Here is a 16,424-nt window from a genome sequence, read left to right on the forward strand (position 1 = left end):
TTGTCTGATCCTTCCTCGCTGCAGCCTGTAGCAAGATGACGTACTGGATCAGATCCCATACACAGTGGATGTTTTATGCGCATGCGCTGTATAGGTCCGAATAAATTCATATTTTTATTTACATTTAATCATTTTACAGATGCTTTTATCCAAAGCACTCAGTCTAAGTGAAGTCTAAAGCAGTACATGTAGCAATTAAGGGTTTGATCTACATTACAATACACGATGACCTACATTGCATTACAATGTAAAACCTTTAATGTCTAAATTCATCCACAATGTTTTTGTCTTTACTGGCGACTTCCGTTTTTGTCTTGTTTTTTTTTTGGTTTTGTTTATTTAATGTTATCGCCAGGATGCCCACATCAGTGATGCATCTTTATTGATTATGATTAAGATTATAATACAAGAGTTTTTGCTTTCGATTGTTTTATTTGGTTAAGTGATAATTTAAATCTTTCTATAGATATATGTATCATGTCTGTGAGGCATGTATTCTCTCAGCTGAAGCTCAAGACGCAGAAAGCACATCATGTTTGTTTTCTTTGTTTTATAAAAGAACTACCTTTTGTTGGTATTGTGAGTGCACACAAATACAAGCAGACCCTTTACAGGTCCCAATGATGTATTACTCTTACCTTTAATCAGGCTATGATCAGCTCATGCCGCTGGCCGCTTGGTCGTTACTTTAAAAAAACAAAAACTTATAGACTATTTAACAAGCAAAAATGCTCCAAACGTTTTTCTAAATTAACTTAAAAAAACGAAACGAAATATGATTTTACCATTACACACAAAACTGAACGGGGGGGGGGGGGGGGGGGGGCTCGGGTCGGTAAGTCACCCCCCCCCCCCCCCATTACATTTATTAATCTCTGTTAATGTTAATAAAAATACAGTTGTTCAGTGTTTGTTCATGTGGTTGTTGCTGTTGTGTAACTTAACGCTGGTTGACTAGGGGCGAAATGCCGATGCAATAAAACATCTTTACATATACAGCGAAACGCGTCTCCTTGTGTACAGGGCCGTAGTTATGTCTTTGTCGTTTGACCTAGTTTTCCCTTTGTTTAATTAGTTATTCTGTTCACCTGTGTTGAATTAAGTCATTAGTCCCTTGCTTGCTTTTGTATTTATACTCCCTGTTCTGTGCAGTCGGTGGCAGTTATTGATTGTTTGTGCTATGTTGGTTCTAGTGATTCTCTTGTGTTCCTTGTGGATTACTTATTAAAAGACCATCGTGGATTATTTCCTCGTTGTGGTGCACTCATTTGTAACCATGAGTGTGGCAATAAATGTGAAAAGGTCCATTGCATGCTCTTTTTAATTTTTGTCTGTGTACAAGATATTTGCGAATAAACCCTTTAAGGCATAAACCTTTTTTTATATAAAAAAATCATAATAATAATAATAATAAAAAACAACTACAAAACAAGCTCTCTTTATTCCTTTTTAAAATAAAAAATCAAATGATACGGACCCAATGTAAAGAACATGTTATCATATTGTAGCATAAATGCAACGTTTTAATAATCCAACACTGCTTTTTATAATGAAAATTGTTGATTGGCCATGCAAAGCTAAATGAGCACATCATTAATTAGACAATGCAATCACACATTTCTAAGGTGTACAACAGACTCAACATCTCTGAGTGTGACCATTAATTGTACATGTAAGTTTGAAGAGTATTTAGGTTGCTAAAATGTTGTTCTCGTGGTTGTTTGAGAAATGCAAAATGGTTTCTAAGGTGTTCTGAGTGGTTGCTAGGTTGTTGTTTAAGTTAGGTGCTCACTAGGCAGTTACTAGAAGGATCTGTGTGGTTGATAAGCAGTGGTGGTTAAGGTGCTCTACAGTATGTGGCTACAAGAAAGTATAGCAGGTTAAAGGGCTTGTATGTGTTTACATCTGAACAGTCTGTCAAGCAGCTTCTTTTACAGTGAGAAACCACTCCTGCTCTCGGCCGTCAGACTTCAGACACGTCCATGGTGTCATTTTCAGAAGGATTGCCAGTTCCTTCATACCAGCCGCAGGAGCCATCGCTGTGTCTGATGCAGGCAGACTCGTGAAGCGGTTCTCCGTCCTCAAACGGCCATAAGGATGACCAGTCTGTCAGTATGCACTCATCTTTGGTGCTGGGTTGACAGGGCTTTTCAATGCAGGTAGAGATCTGTAGAGATCACAGTTTCAGAGAATATAATATAATATAATATTATATATCATTTTTGGGTAACACTTTAGTATAGGGACCAATTCGCACTACTAACTAGTTGCTTATTTGCATGCTTATTGTTAACATATTAGATGCTTATTAGTTCTCATAAAGCACATATTACACATATATTAATACTCACTATTAATAAGCAGCAAATTAAGAGTTTGAGGCAAAAGTTGTAGTTAATGGTTTGTTAATAGCGAGAATTGGACTTATATATATATGTAATTATATATATATATATATATGTATATGTATATGTGTGTGTATATATATATTTAAAGTGTGAACATTTTTTGTGTAACACTTTAGTTTAGGGACCAGTTTGCACTATGAACTTGTATCTTATTAGCATGCACATTTCAAGCATATTGGTTGTTTATTAGTACTTATAAAGCAGATATTAGTGTCTTATTCTGCATGACCATATTTTAGACCCCTTAATCCAACCCATACCTAAACCTAAACCTAAACCTATGTAAATGTCATGGTTAATACTGAGAATGATCCACAAACTAAAGTATGACAAATGTTTGTTCATTCAAACCGTCATAAATAAGAGTGTTTTTTTTTTTATTACAGACACGGATAGATAAACTACTCACTAAAAATTATAGAACCCGTTTAATTGGCTTTTGTCCTGTCCTTGTGTGTTATAAAGTCCCTTGATAATAGTAGTTAATATTAGATGTAAAGAAAATAAAATGAAGTCAGTGGAATGACATGATATAATTGAGTGATCATAATATTTGGATCATTGTCAACTAGGATGAAATAAATATATGACATAGTTTATTACCATGCAGGTACAGCCCATCAGATATCTGTCTTTGAGGTTCTCTTTTTGCATTAAGGAGAGTTTGTCCCAGAGCTCAAGATAGTCACACATTGAAACGAAGAAGTATCATAAATTTGAATATTGTTTTATTTTCCCTGAGCTCCACCTATACAGTGTTAGCCAGTCAGTCACCCTCTCACAGTGTTTAGAGGCAGATAGAGTTATAGAGTTAGAATAGAAGTTTATCTGAGTCAGGAGATGACCAGAACTGCTGCTCTGTTCCTATGGTTTCATATCAGGCTACAAGCTAAACTCTCAAGATAATTTTCATTACAAAACTAGCTTTGAGACATCATCAAGTGTCTGAAATAACTTGAAATCCAATGGGGATCACCATATAAGTTAGAAATATGTTTTTACAGAATTATATGCAATGCTAAAGGCATGTATACTAACCTTTGTCATAATAAATGCACTACACTCATGAAAATATCAGAGACCAATTGAAGCACATATGTGCTTGTGTATCTATTCATATGCACTTGTTTATCTATTCAGTCTTCTGTCCTGATGATAGACTTCTGCATCCACATATTTAATCGATTACATCATAACTCCGGTTTTGTGTTTGTCAAACCTCCTCAGATTGCATCATTCACTGATAATTCTTTCTAAAGAAATATGACGTAAACATATGAGAGCTTATCAGCATTTTTTCTAAATGTGTATGCCTTTGGCCTTAAACCTCGAACAAAGTTGTTTTGTGCATTCCTGCGATCAAATAACTGAACAATTGTGTTCTCTTTTTATCTGAAATATGTTGATTCAGCATGATTTCTGTGCACTACTGACTTTGGCTTCGTTGCTTGAGGTAATAAATGCTCTTCTTGGCTATAGGAAAGACATTTTCTTAAAGGATTTTTCTTTATTACAATGAACTGTCATTTTCAAATGTCCAAGAAAGATTTGGTAGTTTATGAAAACCTCCTAAATGCTCTTACCTGAAAGCAGATACTGGCCACGGCTCAGTCTGATCCCACACATTGAAGACATCTCATTCGTATAGACATGCTGAATTTCATTTCTGTCAAAACCCTTGAACACCTGCAAAAACAAGATTTTTGTCATTTTTGCAAAGTCACCATATTACATTTTTATTTGGCTATTTGAACCTCTGTTTATTGTACACTGTATTGATGTATATTATAATTACTCTTTACCCTAAACCTAGCCACTTTGGGTCTGCTGATCCATTTTCAATAAGGAAAAAAACTATCAATTTATTTAATTTAAAATCAATGCCTCTGTGAGCTGATATTGGATGGGCATAGAGAGAAGAATGAGATTGGAAAAGCCGAATTTGAATTTAGGTCACTAAGACTTTATCAACTCTAGTTTTCATGACACTTACAGTTTCTGACTAGCCACAAATGTTTGGTTTGGTTTGACCAGACTATTGTTGTGCTACTAGCCCAGCTGGGTGGCAGAGTTATATATTATAATTTATATAATTTTCCTAGCAAAACCTATTTTGTGATCATGAAGTACTTTAGCTCACCTCTATCACTTGGATTTCATATTGAATTTTTTCCATGCCAGGTATATTTTCAGCACTGTCTATGATCTTCTCCCCAGTTACCTCAGCTTGCATCACTAATCAGAAACGAGTCAGATGTTATTACTAGTGTGTGACGCTGAAAGCAAAGGAATCATTTCAGTGAAATCAGTTTCTTCTGTTAGAAACATGCACAGGCTTTGTCATGTATATGCTTAAGGGCCTTAGTCTCCTTATTTCTTAAGGTCAATAGCCATGTCAGAACATTAACTTTTGACAGCAATTTCCATTTTTAAAACCACATTATATGCTAAGCATACAAGAGTTCAGAGTGTAACTTACTGTCTTACAGGAATGATTTCAGGATTTTCTTATTAACTCTTGTTGACAGAAATGTCTTGGTGCTACCCCAGCATACCTTAGCAATTTGATTGCTAATTACATAGTGAAAGAAAGCGCTAAATACAGTCCAGCTTGATGTACCTAAAACTTACTGTACTGAACTCTCTCACAGGTAACCCACATACTCACAGGTTACCTACAAGAGCTGATAAACTTTAAGCTTTAAGCTGGCTTTATTTGGTAAATATTACTATATTTTATCTTTTATGTGAACACTATAATGAAATGCTACTAAGAACAGAAAAAAAACCTTTGTGTCCCATTTTCAATCAAAGTCATGTGGCATGTGATACGAAGAAGTCCAGTAGATTTCCAAGACTGTGGCTCAAGGTCATTAAGCCTTTTTAGAAATACATTTTCATGCCATGGATGTCATGATTTGCCTGTGTTTTGTGTTCAGAGACTCTTATTTTGAAGTTTATTTCTATCTGTTGTCCATGGTTTCTTTTTCCTTTCTTTGGTTCTCGTTTTGTTACTTTCTAGGTGTCTGAGTACATTTGTTACTTTATTTGCTGATTTTGTTCCCCTGTGTCTCATTCACTTCTTTATTGATAGTTTCAGTTGTCCGTTGTCCATTTTTTCTATGTATGAGCTGGTTTGCTATTCTCCAGTGGTTCCTTGTGCTCCTGAGTGTTTTGTTTAATGAAGATATCATGTGTACATAGATCCTCACCTGAGCTCTTCCCTGCCTACAAACAGCCCATGACAAATAAATGGGCGGTTTGAAAGGCATGGATCAGCCTGTGATCTCCAAAGATGATCGCTCTCTCGAGGACTATATCAGTATTACATTTTCTGATGATTCCCTGATTGCTTGGTCTGAATGAACTGCTGAAATCCATCCTATATGAGTTTTATCGAGTGATGCTTAAGATGTGGCCGTTTCGATCCTAGGATCTATTTAACCACAGGCGAGGAGCAGATCAAGTAGCCCACCATGGACCCTAAGCCATGTTTTGCCTGTGTTTTGTTCTCAGAGATTCGTATTTTGAAGTGTATCTCTATCTGTTGTTCATGGTCTCTCTTTTCATGTGTTTAGGTCCTATATTGTTGGTTCCTCGGCTTCTGAGTATAAAATACTACACTGTATTTTGATAGTGTTAGCAGTTAAGCTGACAGTCTACTAATACTCTAATGCAGGAGACCTCAACTCTGGACCTCGAGGTCCATTTTCCTGCAAAGTTTTGCTCCAACCTTAATCAAACACACCTGAACAAGCTATAATCAAGGTCTTCAGGATTACTACAAATCAAAGCCCCTGGAAGGCAAGCCTGTAACCTTTAGCCAAAAAAGCATAATGCTAAAGCTAACGCTGCGGCACAGGGAAGGAGACCAGAGGCCCTTTTTTAATGGATGCCAATGGAGGAGACTCTTCACTATGCTGATTAAACAGCTTTTTTAGAGGAAACAGCTTATCATTTAATGAATTGACAGCCTATCTGCTAATCTTCAATATGTTTTGCACTAAACAATACATTTGGATTGAACTATTTTTTAGAGTCCACACCAAAAAGAATGTTGTTTTATAGGACAAATCAGACTTTTTAGGAAAGGTGGGATTCAGTTTACAGCACTTCTCATTCATTCCTATGGGATCCGGAAACGGCGATTGAATGTCACACAACAATTGACTGAAATTCAGTAACCTCAATGCTGCAATGTGATTGGTTATCAAGGCACACATGATCCAAGTTGACCGTTACACTTTCTCCAGTAGTAAGTAATGCAGACCCTCTCATCTCCCAGTAGTAATACAATCTCTGCCACAAAGTTGCGGGTTGGAGTGTTTAATCCAGTTTGGAGCTAAACTCTGCAGGGCTCGCAAAATCGCTAGCCAGACGTCCTGGGGCTATTATGTTTTCCGACGGGCTACCTTAAATACAGGGCTCCCACAGGTCCTTAAAAACTCTTCAATTTAGTTGTATCAAACTTAAGGCCATAACAAGTTTTAAATACGTTAAATGGTATAAGAAATGTCTTAACTATAATTTCAAGAGGTCTTACAGTTGGGGACGGAAAGACAAGAATCACGATAGGCTGGATTAAACTTCAAAAGGCAATGATGTAATTGAATAAATATAAGCTCTGCACGTTTCAAATCAAAACACGACACTGATGTCTTTATGTGAATGTATCTGAAAGGAACCGACTGTCTTCAGAAACGTGTCGTTGGCATTTTTATTTCATCTTACCTATAATGCCTGATAAAGCAGCGTTTATGAGCGCGGACAGTGCTGCATCGTGTACAGTTGCTAACAGGGAATTTCCCTGAGGGAAATAACCGCTATATTAAGCCGCTCCTAAAGCAGAAAATGAATTTTCATTTCCAATAAGCCTTTCTTGCTGCTTATGGTCAGGTCAATGCAAATATCGACCCATGTTTTTAAGCAGCAAACACAGTGTTGTAAATGAGAAAGAAGTTAATGTGCCTTCTAAAAATCTAAACAATTAAGATATTTAAATTTGTTTTAAATTAATATAATAATTTATATGCCAGATTTATCCCTTTTCATAAAAATGGTCTAAAGGCTGAAATGCTGTTGTATAAGATTTTTGTTTTTGTGAAACCTGTATCTGAACTGTAAATCATGTCATTTTATGGCTTAATACTGTATGTTACTATAGACATTTTCCAACCCCGCTCATACGGTGTTCATTTTACTTGTGCAGCTCTTAAAATGGGTCATAAATTGCCTTAATTATTTATTTTTTTTAATTCTGCAGATACCCTGTAAATAGTGAAATAAAATTCCTTCCTTCATATTTGTTGATATTTGTGTATTGAAAATCATTTTGATTGACATTTAGACTCCTATCTGATTTTCCATATTTAAAAAAAAAAAAAGTTTTTTTTTTATTTGGGCTAATTAAATTAATTTTCGGGCTACCAAAATCTGAAGAGTACCTGTCCGAAGGGCTACCAGGGATTTTGAAATTTTGCGAGCCCTGCTCTGCAGGAAAGTGGATCTCTTGAGGACCCCTGCTCTATTGACTGTTAGTTGACCTGTAGTTTCAAAAGGAACCAAAGGGGACCATCAAGAATTGTAGCTATAGTTACTAATTTTGTTCACCTGTGTCTCCTTCAGTTTCTTATTTGGTCCTTTTCAGTTATTCTTCATTATTGTTATTCTTCATATTCTTTATTATTGTTCAAAGGCATATGTATTTTTCTTGCAATCTTGTTTTAAAAATACACTCGTAGACATAAATTCAGTGGTTTTCGATACGCATGGGATCAAGTAAGGAAAAATATTTTATTTTTTTACTTGCTTACACCACTTGACATTTTAGTGTAATTAAATCAAAATTATTTGCTGAAAGTGGTCATCTCAGACAACTTTTTTTTTTTTTTTTTTACCATTTAACATCTTCCGCTGTGTTAGTAGAGAATTTGGCATTGACTTACACAGCGAAAGAGCTAAAACGTGTTTTGATTATAAACGAGTGGGATGGTACACTGATAGTTGTTTTCTAGTTGATGGATTATGTGGATTTACTGTATTCGCTCAATGAATACTACAGGAATCTGCATGTCTTTATAACCTCATGTGGTCATTCCATGCCTTATTGTTCCAGAACAAAGACTGGAATGCCAAAGCAGCTCTGATGCACTGAAGCAGTGATTCAAAACAACTCTCTCGTTCTCTGAGCGAAACACATTTAGCAGAATATTGTTCAATCTCATGAACACTTGACAATAAAACGCAGAACACGTATCGAATTTTTTTTTCTCATTTCAAATTTTCACATATCAGACCTGTACACCATAATTGTCTATATTATATATTGTTTTTGCTCTTTTGTACATTGCCTATTTGGATATTTGTATTATTCTTTATTACCTGTGTCCTGTCCTGTTACTGTCTCTCTGTTGCACTGTGGAGCTTCTGTCACTAAAACAAATTCCTTGTATGTGTAAACATACTTGGCCAATAAAGCTCATTCTGATTCTGATTCTGAAGTGTCACAACACAGTCCTAAACCGAAATCTGTTGAGATCCACTCTGTTCACAAGCCGTTCCTTGCAAGTCCTCACTGTTGACAGACAAGATTATGGAATAGATGGAAACGATTATGCAAAAGATTTTGGAAGATTACACTGTAACAGTGTAATGTTCTTGATGGATTTGTCCCAACATCCTGCCGACCCGGCACTTTACTTTGGCAAAGCTATGAAAATAAAAGAGCATAAGCTGGGTTTTGTTAGACGTACCTATGTCAGACATGCAGAAGAGGGTGTCCTGGAGCACAGCTGCAGCCCTCGACCTGCTCCTTCAGTCCCACAGACAAGAAGAACAGCAGCGCTAGAGTCACAGCAGCAGACATGCTCACGCAAGAGAAATGATCAGCTATATAAAAGACACTTCTTGTGTTCCTCCGTCCGTCTGTAGTGATCTCCTTATCTCTGCAGCCGCTGCAGGAGTCTTATAGCTTTCATGTCTGGCAGAGGAAAGGACCACCCTTCTAACTAAACAAACCCCACCCTCTCCAAGCACACACTTGTTTGTTTTTATGGTTTACGGGGACTCTCCATAGACGTAATACTTTTTATACTGTACAAACTGTATTTTCTATCACCCTACACCGAAACTTATCCCTCACAGGAAACGTTGTGCATTTTTAGATTGTCAAAAAAACACCATGTAGTAGTTTAAGCTATTTGAATTAAGGGGACATAGGCAGTGTCCTCATAAATCACCTTCATGTTGTAATACCTCTGTCATACCCATGTCATTATACAAATTTGTATCCTCATAAACCATATAAACGAGCACACACACACACACACACACACTAGGATTGGACTCTTTATGCCATCAGTTCCCCATGGAAATGAGTCTGTTTAATTGCTGTGTTGCACTAAGAAATGTCAGATAACAGAAGTCAAATTGCTTGTCATGTTGCATGCAATGTTAACGATCAGTCGCTTGTGGTTAGGACATAAAACTCATCTTGTTCACACATGCTTGATTGCTAGACTGCCTATGATGAGCTGGATTTGATAACTGTCAGCAACACACCTGTTTCTGAAGCATAATAAATGACTAACAGATGCTGAAACCAAAGTTTTTATTGGCCTGTATCTGGGACTAAATGGTGTCGTCTTATATGCAATGACCAGTTCCTGGATCCTTGCTTAAAGTCAGTAACCAATGCAAACATGGATCATGCGTATTAAAGAAATTCAACAGTGAAAACAATGAATCTGTGTTTCAGATCTCAATGCCAACATTCCCTGTGGTGGTGAAGATCGGACATGCCCACTCTGGAATGGGGAAGGTATGATAAAATGTTTGACTAATTTTGAAAAATGGTTACATTTTATCCATGTGCACATGTTACTTCATTATTATTTGTTTACTATTACAGTTTTTGTTAATATTTTGTTTCTACATTTTCATTTTAATAAATTTAGTTTTTAGTCATTTATAGTACTCTGTCTTTGTAATTTTACTATGTGCTTTTGTCATTTTATTGGGTTACACTTTATTTTAAGGTTGTTACAGTGTAACTATACATGTACTCAGTAATATTAATTAACTGCATGTACATGTATAGGGTTAGGGTTAGGATTAGGATTTGGTTTAGGGTTACTTGCATGTAATTATGCATAATTCATTGTTATTATAATAGTAAATACATGTAACGTGTAACAAGGACACCTTAAGATAAAGTGTTTACGGTTTTGTTTTTTTTTTGTTTTTTATTATTTATGTTTCTGTGACGCTACGGTGAGATAAGCACACGAAGAAGACGATGAAGAATTTCCAATAACACTTTAATAATCCACAGAAGGGTCATTCACAACAGGCAGGCAGGTCACACATGTAGGGAACATTCACATACAATACTGGACAAGGGAAGACCGGACAGACTACACTTTAAGTAGGGGAGCTGATGAGGGACAGACAGGTGAGGAGGATGAACTAAAGTGGATACAGGTGAACAGAGGTTAACTAATAATGATGCAACGAAGACAGGAACAGGAATGACCAAATATGGGCGTGACAGTTTCATTTATTTTTATTTCCATTTTATTCGTATTTTTAATAATGTTTTTAATAGTTTGGTTACACTTTATTTTGATGATCCTCTTTAGACTTTCCGCTGACTCTAAGTAACTTTGCAACTACATGTCAACTAACTCATGATTAATTTGTAAATGCATGTCAACTAACTTGGAGTATTAGTAGACTGTTAGGTTAAGGTTATTTGAATTACTTGCAAAGTTACTCATAGTCAGTAGAATGTCTGTTGTGGGGCATCAAAATAAAGTGTCCGCAGCCTACTAATCTACTAATGCATAAAAATACTAATCATCATATCCATTTCTAGTTGATATGTAATTGCAAAGTTGCTTATAAAAGTGTCTAAAGGGGACCATCAAAACAACGGTTTCACCAGTAGTTTTAGTTCTAGTTAATAATAATAATCCTGATGTGTACAGTTGTTTTGAACATAAATAAATCAAGTGTGTGCATTCTGTGTGTACCAAATTCTGTTGGATTGACTGCTGTACTGGATTCATAAATCACGATTCATCAAAAATGTATTCTAAATTAAAGTTTTTGTGAGAAGTTCTCTGTGCAAATACATACTAATAATCCACACAACTATTAGTGAATGACACCCAATGTCTTAACTATGGCACTATAGACATGTGTTCCTTTAAATGAGCCGATGGAGTAAGTGTTTAATACTTCCTTCAAATCTCCTGATTCCACAGAAAGTACAGACTTCACCCAACTTATCAATTAATGAGTCTCAGCCCATTAAAAACAGAACAACATATTAATGTAAGTTTGCTTTGGCAGGTGAAAGTTGACAATCACAGTGACTTCCAAGACATTGCAAGTGTTGTGGCCATCACTCAAACCTACACCACCACAGAGCCTTTCATTGATGCTAAATACGACATCAGGATCCAGAAGATCGGTTCTGACTACAAAGCGTACATGTAAGTACAGTTACAGTAATAGACCATCTATGCCAAGCTGGTAGAACCTCAAGTCATTCCTGATCCATGAAATTACAATTAATGAGGCTTTCAAGCTTCAAAAAGGATGCAGAGAATGATCACACACAAAATCATAATATCATATCATAATAACAGTCTATGCATCTTCTGATGTCATACAATAGCAAATCATCATTTTCTGGTGAAGCATTCCTTTGATAATGATTGGTGAAGTCATTGCGCAGGCTGAATATGTGATACAGTATGTGCTGTGTGAAATGATAAATGATTTTGATTCACAGGAGAACATCTATCTCTGGCAACTGGAAATCAAACACTGGCTCTGCCATGCTGGAGCAAGTCGCCATGACTGACAAGTGAGTAAGACAGACAGAAACACTTTGGATGAACTTGCTGTAATGGTGCAGTCTTTTAGTCCATGTACAGTAATGCCATCTTTATGCTAGTGCATGCTGTAATAAACTTTTAATACATAATGCAAAAATGTGACAGCAGAAAGGAAGTCGTAAATTCCATAAAAAGCCATTAATATAAGCCACCTGTCTTGCGATCAAGGCCTGGTTTTGCTCTGGAGCAAAGATAACTGATAGAATGTAAGAATGCTACATTTATGATGAAATATGTCAAATTAAATAATTGATCAAACTGAAAGTCTGTAGTCACTCAGAGGTGCCAAGATACAGTATCTGCTAAAAAGCGCTTCATCAGGAAAACATCTTTAGAAAAAAAACGGGTTTAACTTCAATCATAATCATAAACATCTTAAAGACATTTTCGTATTTACATATTTTACGTTCAAGAAAATTAAAGCGTCATTTAATAGGCTTATTAACACTCTTAAAAATAAAGGTGCTTCAAGCGGTTCTTCAAGCGATGCCATAGAAGAACCATTTTTGGTTCCACAAAGAACCATTCAGTCAAAGGTTCTTTAAAGAACCATCTCTTCCTTACCTTTTTATAATCTGAAGAACCTTCTTTCACCACAAAGAACTTTTTGTGAAACAGAAAGGTTCTTCAGATGTTCTTTATGGAACCATTTAGACAAAAAGGTTCTTCTATGGCATCGTGAAGCACCTTTATTTTTAAGAGTGTAGGAGGAAACCCGTGATTTGAGTATCTGGAAATAAAGCAAAACAGCGGAGAACAAAAAAAGTAAAGCAGTCCATGCTTGTTTGTTTTACACCAATAATCTCATATTAATACATTCTGGAACCGATTAATTAAGTTATTCTATATTGTTCAACCAACATTGTTTGAATGTCGGATGTGCTACAAAAATACTGTGCTTTTGGGTGACAGTCATGACCAGCTAATTAATTTCTCCACCATTGCATTATACTATAGTTAAGTAAGTTATGACTGTCATGAAACAGGTCCATGAACTTCCATTCGCTCTCCACCAGAGGTCACTCCTCCATCACATTGCACAAACTGTTTCACATTTACCCCGGACTACATTTCCCAGCAGCCATTTCACTAATCACACGCTCACACCTGAGAACTATCACACAATCACACACCCTACATAAACCATGGAGTTCCTTTCACACATGGCCAAGTATTGTTCTGCGTATAGCACTCTCCTAGTGTTAGCTGCCTTACCGAGCCATTCTGTGTTTCTGTTCAGTTCCAGTATTGTTCTGCGTTTATCATTCTCCTAGTTTTAGCTGCGATACTGAACCTGTTTCTGAATTTCTAGCCTGTGTTTCCTGGATCTACCGTTGTCTCGCCATTTTGACTCTGTTTGTGCTTCACTTGGACTATTGCTCATGTTTCTGGATTGCTTGTCAAGCCCTCTGGATAACGTTCGCTGTTGACTGACTCGCGCCTGGTTTGGATTATTCTTGTTTCTCGTCTGTGCCATACATGTTTGCTGGTGTTTTGACCCTGCCTGTGTTTTGACCACGTCTCCGTATAATAAAGCTTGCAAATGGATCCGCACGTCTCTCGTCTCGTTCGCCCCGTTACAGAATACTTGGCCACACAAGGATCCAGCAGCGTTTCTCAGGATCATTGGCCAGGTATGGACACAGCAAGAATTTTGTTAAGCCTTAAACAAGGCTTGTGATCGCTGGAGAACTATATCCCTGAATTTTTAGCCATTGCAAACTATTCTGATCTACCGGACTGTTTGCTAATAGAGTTTTTCTGTGATGGCATTAATAAACCCCTACGATGTGAGCTTAGATGCAAGGGTCCGCGTTCATCACTCTCTCAGTTTATGGATTATGCTCTGTTGACTGTTGGCTCTTAGTTTACTGTGGGCGTCACGGAGGAAGGACGCGACACCGCGTCTGTGACTGAAATGGCGGTCACAACAACACCCAGTCAAGTCACAGCTGATCTTCGTGAGTCCAGTCAAGTCACAGCTGATCTTCATAAGTCCAGTCAAGTCACAGCTGATCATCGTGAGTCCAGTCAAGTCACAGCTGATCATCGTGAATCCAGTCAAGTCACCACTGATCTTCATGAATTCAATCAAGTCACCGTTGATCGTCATGAGTCCAGTCAAGACGTCGCTGATCGTCGGGAGTCCAGTCAATTCACCGTTGATCGTCGGGAGTCCAGTCAATTCACCGTTGATCGTCGTGAGTCCAGTCAAGTCACCGTTGATCGTCACGAGTCAAGTCATGTCTCAGGTGATCGTCACGAGTCAAGTCACGTCTCAGCTGACCCTGTCTGTGTTTTGACCACGTCTCTGTATAATAAAGCTTGCAAATGGATCCGCACGTCTCTCGTCTCATTCGCCCCTTTACAGAATACTTGGCCACACAAGGATCCAGCAGCATTTCCGAGGATCATTGGCCAGGTATGGACACAGCAAGAATTTTGTTAACCCTTAAACAAGGCTCGTGATCGCTGGAGAACTATATCCCCGAATTTTTAGCCATTGCAAACTATTCTGATCTACCGGACTGTTTGCTAATAGAGTTTTTCTGTGATGGCATTAATCAACCCCTACGATCTGAGCTTAGACGCAAGGGTCCGCGTCCATCACTCTCTCAGTTGATGAATTATGCTCTGTTGACTATTGGCTCTTTATTTACTGTGGGCATCACGGAGGAAGAATGCGACACCGCGTCTGTGTGAACATGCTCCGGGGCGGCCGCCATTTCAGTCAATGTCACAACAATGTCCAGTCAAGTCACAGCTGATCTTCATAAGTCCAGTCAAGTCACAGTTGATCATCGTGAGTCCAGTCAAGTCACAGTTGATCATCGTGAGTCCAGTCAAGTCACAGTTGATCATCGTGAGTCCAGTCGTCACCGTTGATCTTCGTGAGTCCAGTCAAGTCACCGTTGATCGTCACGAGTCAAGTCACGTCTCAGCTGATCATCACGAGTCAAGTCACGTCTCAGCTGATCGTCACGAGTCAAGTCACGTCGCCGCTGGTCTTCCAGAGTCTCTTCATGTCTCCGCTGGTCTTCCAGAGTCTCTTCACGTCTCTGCTAATCTTCCAGAGTTCTGCGTTTATTACTCTCCTAGTTTTAGCTGCGATACGGAACCTGTTTCTGATTTTCTAGCCTGTGTTTCCTGGATCTACCGTTGTCTCGCCATTTTGACTCTGTTTGTGCTTCACTTGGACTATTGCTCATGTTTCTGAATTGCCCCTCTTGTCAAGCCCTCTGGATAACGCTCGCTGTGGACTGACTCATGCCTGGTTTGGATTATTCTTGATTCTCGTCTGTGCCATACCTGTTTGCTGGTGTTTTGACCCTGCCTGCGTTTTGACCACGTCTCCGTATAATAAAGCTTGCAAATGGATCCGCACATCTCTCTTCTCGTTTGCCCCTTACAGAGACAGGGTTGTACAGGAAACACATCCCAGATTGGCTATTACAGACCGGAAAGAACAAGCTACAGAATTGCTTCAGAATTTATTAGTCACTTAAATGTAGCATTGGAAAACTGCACATATGCTGCCAAATGATAGAAATGATGCAAATGCACTGTGCAAATACTGTACATTAGTTGCTGATTAAATGAATAAATCAAAATTATCTGAGAGAATAACTCACTGACAGAGCATACATGCTGATTCAGCCAAGTGATCCAAATCTAATAAACCATAAAGGCAAAAATATCATCCCGGGTTGCCATATGACCAGCTGAACAACCTTGTTAGTGAAAAATAAATATTTTCTCCTTGCAAATAGTGAAATTCTATAAATATTGACCAGAGCAACGTAACCAAATTCATTTTATAACTCAACGTGAACCGATCAGAAGCCAGGCACTGGGAAAGTGAAAGTTCTTCTGTCCTGCAGATATAAGCTGTGGGTGGATGCCTGTGCGGATGTCTTTGGAGGTCTAGACATCTGTGCTGTTAAAGCCATACATGGAAAGGACGGAAAGGACTATATCACTGAGGTGAGAGCATAGTGACACAAGCACTGATTCAAAGCACCTGACCTCTTATGCTGCCGCATGTGAGCTGATAGTTGAAGATCAACACCAGACAATGAGACAAAAATGTGTAATAAGTTAGAAGATTATA

General features: G+C 37.8%; 2 protein-coding genes across 2 annotated transcripts in view; one reads left to right on the plus strand and one right to left on the minus strand.

Annotated features, from left to right (window-relative positions):
• The window catches only part of LOC306855010 (synapsin-2-like), a 112,840-nt gene that overhangs the window by 85,958 nt on the left and 10,458 nt on the right, over positions 1-16,424 (plus strand). The window contains exons 6-9 of the mRNA XM_079393382.1: positions 10,165-10,227; positions 11,763-11,905; positions 12,208-12,282; positions 16,195-16,297. Of these exons, the coding sequence (XP_079249508.1) occupies positions 10,165-10,227; positions 11,763-11,905; positions 12,208-12,282; positions 16,195-16,297 (384 nt within the window). The remainder of the gene's footprint in view (positions 1-10,164; positions 10,228-11,762; positions 11,906-12,207; positions 12,283-16,194; positions 16,298-16,424) is intronic.
• Positions 1,422-9,389, minus strand: LOC306855012 (metalloproteinase inhibitor 4-like). Its single transcript, XM_079393384.1, has 4 exons — positions 9,161-9,389; positions 4,549-4,643; positions 3,992-4,094; positions 1,422-2,167 (listed from the first exon to the last, which is right to left on the minus strand). Exons 1-4 carry the CDS (start codon positions 9,171-9,173, stop codon positions 2,151-2,153), a joined length of 228 nt encoding a protein of 75 aa, XP_079249510.1. The 5' UTR covers positions 9,174-9,389; the 3' UTR covers positions 1,422-2,150.

Source organism: Barbus barbus (assembly GCF_936440315.1).
Source record: "Barbus barbus genome assembly, chromosome: 35".
Lineage (NCBI taxonomy): Eukaryota > Metazoa > Chordata > Actinopteri > Cypriniformes > Cyprinidae > Barbus > Barbus barbus.